This window comes from Rhinolophus sinicus, chromosome 5 (genome assembly GCF_057876585.1).
Source record: "Rhinolophus sinicus isolate RSI-liver-muscle chromosome 5, RSI-T2T, whole genome shotgun sequence".
Classification (NCBI taxonomy): Eukaryota; Metazoa; Chordata; class Mammalia; order Chiroptera; family Rhinolophidae; genus Rhinolophus; species Rhinolophus sinicus.
The window spans coordinates 11,264,618-11,271,954 of record NC_142505.1 but is presented as its reverse complement, the minus strand read 5'-3'; the positions used below and the strand labels follow the sequence as shown (position 1 = coordinate 11,271,954).

The 7,337-nt window shown below is 50.9% G+C and overlaps 1 protein-coding gene across 4 annotated transcripts; it reads right to left on the bottom strand.

Moving 5' to 3' along the window:
• Positions 1 to 485: 485 nt before the first annotated feature.
• CCK (cholecystokinin) lies at positions 486 to 6,883 on the bottom strand. Of its 4 annotated transcripts, XM_074312566.2 has the most exons (5): positions 6,825 to 6,883; positions 5,999 to 6,579; positions 5,874 to 5,914; positions 4,635 to 4,850; positions 486 to 863 (listed from the first exon to the last, which is right to left on the bottom strand). In XM_074312566.2, exons 4-5 carry the CDS (start codon positions 4,846 to 4,848, stop codon positions 730 to 732), a joined length of 348 nt encoding a protein of 115 aa, XP_074168667.2. In that variant the 5' UTR covers positions 4,849 to 4,850; positions 5,874 to 5,914; positions 5,999 to 6,579; positions 6,825 to 6,883; the 3' UTR covers positions 486 to 729. The 4 variants fall into 4 exon arrangements, with proteins under 4 accessions (XP_074168667.2, XP_019583104.2, XP_019583105.2 ...); XM_088798235.1 differs by lacking the exon at positions 6,825 to 6,883 and adding an exon at positions 971 to 1,016 and having other exon boundaries at positions 726 to 863; positions 5,874 to 6,011; XM_019727545.3 differs by lacking the exon at positions 6,825 to 6,883 and having other exon boundaries at positions 5,874 to 6,011.
• Between the last annotated feature and the right edge of the window lie 454 nt (positions 6,884 to 7,337).

The following is a 7,337-nucleotide window of genomic DNA, read 5'->3' as shown; positions in this document are numbered from 1 at the left end:
GTTCCTGGGCCCCTGTGTCAGCAAGGGGCATAGAGATAAGAGTGGGACATGGCAGTGACAAGGGGACCGGCCTGAATTCAGTGGTGGCGCTGAAAGCGTTTGGAGAAGAGGTCCTTTGGCTCTCCCCACTCCTGCCCAGCAAGCTCCATAAAATCCCCTCAAAGCCACCACAAATTGCCACACACACTAATGTGGCTCCATCCCAAGCTGCCTTTCTGGGTTTCACCCAGACAAAGCAAGGCAGGTTCTCTTTTTGCAGTGGCACCCAGCTGGGGCCCAGGGCCCAGGATGGCCAGGGCTGGGCCATGGAGCTGACACAGAAGGCCCTTCTGCTGGCCACCTTGCCTACAGCAGGAAGTCAGTTCTATGACCAACCCTCTCATTTCTCAAGCCCTGTCTGGAACCATCTACAACAAAGATTCCTTCTTCGCACTTTCTGAGGACGAACGGAGCCCTTTACCCCCGAGAGACATGGGACGAGGACACAGAATGAAATCACTTTAATAGCATAGCAACACTTTGGGACCAGGAGTCACGGAGGAGGGAAACATTTTGTCTTCCACTTGTGCAATTCTGTTGAGGTTCGTGGCTGCGCTAGAAAAATCTTACAGATTTTTCACATTGAGAACTTAATAAATAGACACTTAAAATGTCAGACTTCAGAGACAACGAATTATGAATGTGATTGTTTTGTTATTCGGCCTCCTCTGAGTCAGGAGGGTTGCGGCCTTAGGAGGGGTATTCATAGTCGTCCACGCTGCGCCGACCAAAGTCCATCCAGCCCATGTAGTCCCGGTCGCTTATCCTGTGGCTGGGGTCCAGATTGTGCAGGTTCTTAACCTTGGACAGTCGGCCAGAGGGAGCTGCAAGGGGCAGGGAGGAAGGAAACAAGGCCGTTATATCCGGAGCATCACGAGTTCAATTTGCAAAGAAGAACAATGGGAAAAGCCAGACAATGTGGAACGTGTACCTTCTTAAAGGTGTCAATGAGCTTTCGGAGAGTGAGATTGCTGGACCTACAAGAGAAGGACCCACGTCTGTGTAGCTGGAGAGACGGCAACATTTGCTAGTCGTGGGTGTGGTTCGAGATCTATAAGGATTAGGTGGGTTCTCTGACTCCACCCTTTCACAGCTGGGACCTGCCTGGGTTTTTCCTCCTTCTAGGGATGTTTCTCCTTATGTAGCTGGCCTGCCGAAGACGCCAACCAAGGATTTCTCTAGTATTTACCCATTTCTAAAGTTTACCCCTTACTACGCCTGAGCATACCTGACTCTGCTTAAGGTAATGCAATGACAATATTTTGATGTTGAAATGGTTCAGAAAATGCAATCAAGTCTTAATGCTAGATACATACTGTTTAAAAATTATGAATTTGAACTTGACCTTCTTTTTTAAAAATGATATTGAGAAAAAGCATACTATGAGATCTATCCAAAGGAGGGTGGGCAGAGAGGTAATAAAGAGGTAATTTAATTCAGCCATTTGGCCCCAAATGCAATAACTGAACGTGAAATGGGCCCTTTGGGATGGAGGGAAGTCCTTAGGAACAGGATGAGTCTTGTGTATAATTCACAGTGACCAGGCAGCAACATGAGAAGATGGGGGTTTCGGGAGGCATCCTAGCCCACAGATCAGTCAGTGACCTCCTGGCTAGGAAATCAGTAGAAGGCCTTTTCTTGTGCAAACTAAAGGGCAAGAAAGGTCCCTCAGGGACCTCGATGGCTTCAAGAATAGAGGGGTGGAGGGCCACTCCGTGGTTCCTATTGTATTGGGGGCCACTGTGTCCCCACTGTTCGTGATGCTGGCATGAGGCTGTCCTTGCCAACTCTTGACCACAGGCTGCCCAGAGTCAGACGATGGCTTATTTATTGGCAAATAACACTGCAGGAGCCGTTACTCTCTTACATAATCAAATGCAGCTAGCTAAATTAAAAGCCAGAAACAACAATACAGAATGATGTCCCCTCCCACAAGCCTTCTCTCAGCCTTGGAACTAAGAGTCAACCCAGCACATTCCAGCCCTTTTGCAGATATAGCCAACCTGTGCAGAAGGAAAACAGCCTCTGATCTTTAATTGTTCAACCCCTTTCAGGTGAAATATTAGTCTTCACATTCAGCAAAACTTGCTGACTCTGTTATCTGTACACAGTCGCATGGAAATATGATCCATCCTCCTGCCGCTGATGATGAATTCCCACTCCGAGGGTGAGTGCAACCCACTGTTCCAGCTAATGGAAGCACAGTGGTAGCTTGGATGCAAGTAAGCAGCCTGGGTTGTTGGTGGGGGCACCTTGTTTAGCCACACAAGTTGTGTTTGTTACACACTCAGTTTCCCTATTCCACATGCAGTCCTTGCTCACTCACTTCCCCTCACAGAGTAAGGACTTACAACTGATGTACAAAATTGAATTGAAGAGCCTGGTTCCTTTACACTTCAACACCCAGAATGGACAGTAGAGCTGGGAAGCTGAATGGTGTCCAGACCCTGTGGGGAGGGCAGGACTTGGATAGACTGAGCCCTACATGTGCAACCTCATATTGGTTACTCACACTTCTAGAAGCCCAGCTTCCACACTGACAGACTAGAATAATAGGACTGACTGTGCAGGGCTGTCGTGAGGATGAAGAGAGACAATATAGGTAGATGTAGCACCAGGGCTTTGCTGGGCACGGGGGCAAGCGTACACTAGATCTTCCCACCCTCCAGTGCAATTGCTTCTTCTCAGGTCATTGCAAGCTGTAATGACAATTCCTAATGACAAAGTCTTGAGCACCCTCCAAAGCGTGCATTATCTTATTTAGACTCTCTAAGCATAATATATACTGTAACTGAGTAAACATCTGATATGATCCCAAAGTATGTCAGATAGTAAAAGAAACTCTATAGTATTTATGTGTGTGTGTTTTATTCCCAGTTCACATTTGTCAAATAGAAGAGTCTGATTGTTTTTCTAGCTAGCCCTGACCCTGGCTGTTGGCAGCCTAAACCCCAAGGGACTGCTGCTTCCACCTGGGTTTGTTTGGCACCACAGGTTGGAGACGAAGGGAAAGGGGCTGAGAAGAGGCACTAGGAAGAACCTTCCAGTTAAGATTTGTGGTATAAAACCACCGTCAAGTGTCAGCTCTAGGGAAATAGTTTGATGACTGACTTCCTTCCCGGAACTATTTCCCGTGGATCTTTCCTGAAGGTGGGGAAAGAGTTCCAGATTATGGCTCAATGAAAAGCCTAGGATATTTCAGGCTGACCTGGATGAAATTCATCTCATATCCAAGGACAGATATTTAAATTACTTAACAGGCAAGCAGTAGAAACCCCAAAAGTTTTCAGACTTTCTCTGTCATGGGATTAGTACGTCCACCTTTTTCAAATTAATTAGCAAGAAAGTAAAACAGAAGATGGTAGTTGGGACAATTTCCCAAAGAGAAGAAGAAATATAATAAATCAGCTTCTGTTCTTTCCTTCTGAGATTCCCTGCTCAAAAAGGTCCTGGTCTCACCTTCCCAAGAAACCATAGGAGGTTCTGGGGAGGCAAGCCCTCCATTTTCTCCCCATCTAGTCAAGCCAGGAGTTAAGGTTAAAACCCACGCCCAGGCACACCAGTAGGGTAAGTGAGCTTCATGGGACATCTCTCTCAGCAGTGTTTGCTGTGGTTTTATTGTCCAGCCGTGTTGGTGAAGTTTAGCACACTGCCCCACAGAACAGTGAGTTCACCATCAGTGTTACTGGATAAAGTTGATAGGAAAAAACTACCCCAGTCCCAGTCATGACTCCTGAAGACCCTAGAGATGGATGAGCCTCCCTCTGAAACACGCAGAGCTGGGAAGGGCAGAGTGAAACTCTAGCCTCCTCCCCTCTTTACAGATGAGACAGTGAGACCCAAGAAAGAGACAGGGCTGTCTGTAGGCCACTCAAGCTAGTGAGCTGCTGGGTCACCTTATTTCTGGAGAAAGACTACAATGCTGAGTAAATTGGCTTGTTCAGCTCCTGTTGCAATTGGGAACAGCTCGCCAACAGTGAAATCACACACACTCGTCTCTTGTTGGGTAATTATGTTAGGTCACTGCCAAAAACTCAAAACTGCTACTTGTTTCTTTCTTCCTATTACTTACTTTGGTGAAAACCAGCATATTGTCACTTCTTTTTAAACTGCTGTAGTCAGATCTCAAGCGTTCTCAACATTGATCACTTCCTGCTAGAGGGTTTCCAAGTGTCAGTATCTGGGTGGCTCCTGGTTCCTTTGCATTTATAGTAGAGGGTATTTAGTGGATCTGTGAAACCTTTTTGAGTCAGTAATTTTTCAGGGATTATCTTGTAATGTCTTCATAACACGGTGTTGAACTTTAATAGCATCGCCGTGCCAAAAATTGGTTGAAAGAAAGCTTTTGAAAAAGGCTTCCCTTGCTCGTAAGGGAAACTCGCTCTCAGTTTGCTACAAAAGATGCCCAGGAAATGGCACTGTCCTGCGCAGTGTAATTCGAGAAAAGAAAGTGAAAAACCTTTCAGCTTAAAGTGTCGCCTGTGTTTCCTACCGAGGGTTTACCCACCTCCATCAGCCAGACGCTAGAGAAGAGGGTCAGGATTGGGAGCCCCGCGCAAGGGCAGAAGTGAGGGATGGGGAGGTGGCATCGGTACCTTTCCGGGCATGCTGGATGTATCTGGTCAGCAGCGCGCCCAGGTACGCTCGGGGCTCGCCGTCCATCCTCTGCGCTGCCCTCAGCTGCCTCCGGGGCGCCTCCTCCTCCCGCTGCGCCCCAGGACCCTCGAGGTCCGCCGGAGGCACCGGCTGCGCCAGGGCGCCCGCCGCCAGTACCGCCATCAGCACGCACAGGCGCACGCCGCTGTTCATGGCTGCGGACAGCAAAGGGGAGTGACTGTGAACCAAAAGGTGGGCCATCCGCATGCTCTCGCGTAGGGTCGGGGTGGCGGGCATACCGAGAAGGGGGCTCAGTCCAAACCAACGGCGCCCCAGACCTGCCAGGCGAGTGCAAGCACCAGGGCTTGCCAAGTGCAGAAGGGAGCCCAGTGGGCACAGCGAGCCCGCGCGCGTCCGGGAGCACCCCGCTTGTTTTTTGGGCACCACACCCGGTAGCTGGGGGCGGACAGAGACCCTGTCTTCTACCCTGTTTAGCAAAAGGAAAATCTTCTGTTTTACGTTAGTTTAAGGAAATATTTATAGAGCATCTCTCTTCTGCTAACTGGCAAAGCAAGAGATTAAAAACAGTGTAGAAATCTCCGAAGGGGAAGACTTCGTGGGAGAAATGAGACCCTTCAAGAACAGTAGCACCTTCCCAGATAGCTAAGAAGCTTTCAATAAGAAAGCAAGTGGTGAAAAAAAGAGAAGCACAGTTGAAATATGGGAACAATAAATAAAAACCACACTTATTTTCTTCAAGCTGTGCACGGGAACTGGCAATAAACCACTACGCAAAGCACAGGCAGGGTTGTAAAAAAAAAAATCAGAAATATGGTCTCGGTTCTCGGTGGTTGACAAAGCTCCACTGCATTTTAGATCCGCGAGCATATAAAATACCGATCCCCAAAGAATGGTTCTGCGATGTTTAGAAAATGAACTTAAATCTTAAAACCTCTTGGTAGTTTATTTGAAAAGTACACGGCACCTCTGTGGAACATCTATCCAATACCAGTGTGGGCGCTCATCCCAGCAAGCAGACGTCCCAGCATCGCACGCATGAAAACAAAGCTGCTCAACCCACCCAGCGCTCACCGGTGTTTCTGACTTCAGGAGCTGTCTTTCGAGTTGTCGGAAAGAAGACACAGAGACACAGAAAAATAAGATGGAAGGGGCACAAAACTGCAGACAGCTTTCTTCCAGGACGCCTGGATTCCCCGCGAGAGAGCGAAGGAACTTACCTTCGGAGTAGGACGCCGCTGGCTTCGCAGTTCTGCGGGAGCTGCGGAGGAAACCAGCCAAGTTCAGGGCGGCGAGCAGGAGGCTGCCTCTTAAATAGCCCCGCCCGGCGCTGCCGGCCACTCACCCGTCTGCCCAGCGCTGACGCAGACCCGCAGCGACACGTGCTCAGAGGGGGCCGCTGGGGCGACAACCGATTGAAGTGCTGGGAAGTAGGGGCCGTGGCTCAGAGCAGCTGGGATAGCCCCTCCCAGGCGGGTGTCCGCTGTTCAGCCCCGTCTCTGTCCCAGCTGCTTCCTCCCCCGGCTCTGTCCTGCTCCCTCTCCCCTGCCCATTCCAGCGCGGAGCTCTCCAGGGTGGGAAACCTAGGAATCTCCGGGATGGAGTAGCTACCCGCGCGTTTGGTTCGCTTTGGAGACTCAAGGGGCCGGAAAGGAAGCTCGCAGGTGCTAGTCAGGGCTGGGTGTCTGCAAAGTGTAATTCTGAGAGTGAGGAGATGTCGGCCCCTCTCTGAGCATCCCAGGCAGCTGTTGGTATTTGGACCACTGAGTGGGCTCCTTGGGGGAGGGAGGCGGGGTCTTCACTTTCTTCTCAGCCCCAGGAAAAGCCATCGAAGGTCTCCAGGATTCAGAGGGCAAGTGTTCCTGGGTTAGTGAGAGGGCTGCGGCCACAGCTGGCTGTGGGCATCCTAGGATTCTGTTCACGCAGCTGTAAAAGGAGGGTGACACCATCGGCTTTTGCTTAGAGTTTACTTCCTGCCCGCGGCGCCCGCGGCTCCTTGTCGCCAAGTGGCGCCAGCGAGTGTCCCAAGAACCTCCCTCTCCCTGTTCCCCGCTGGCATCTGCATCCACCCTTCCCACCTCTCCCGAGCACCCGAGAACTCCTACCCGGCCGGTCCCGCCAGCACTCGGGCTGCTGGGCTTTGAGACAGGACCTTGCCCTTCGTCACTCACCCACCGGAGCCGGCAGGGACGCCGCCGAGGCTGCTGTGCGCCTTTCCCTGCGCTGTCGCGCCCCTGGCTCCGGAGAGGGGCGGCCCTGAGCCAGTGCGCCGAGGGGACCTACACCCATCTCTGCCCTGAAGCGGTTGGAGCCAGCGCTACTCACCCCCCATCGCATCCCCCTTCCCATCCCGGGGCCCAGCTCCTCATAGAGAAAGGTTTGAAGTGCTTCGGAATCTGTACTCAGCTGTAGGGTCCCCGGATGGAGGAACAGTGGAGACGCTTGCATGGGGGTCCTGGTGGGGTCGGGGAAGGGGGGGAGCTTGATTGGGAGACAACTATGGTTGCCTTCCCCCTAAACCCGGAAGGCTGCTGCATTTCTGCGACCTAGAGCAACATTTTTGCCACAGAGCAGCTGATTAAATGCTTTCCAGTGATTTTCCCATGGGGTTGCTGCGGTAGCCGGTTGGGGAAACTAATTTTATCTGTGACCATGGCCAAGACATGCCTACAAACATAAACTTG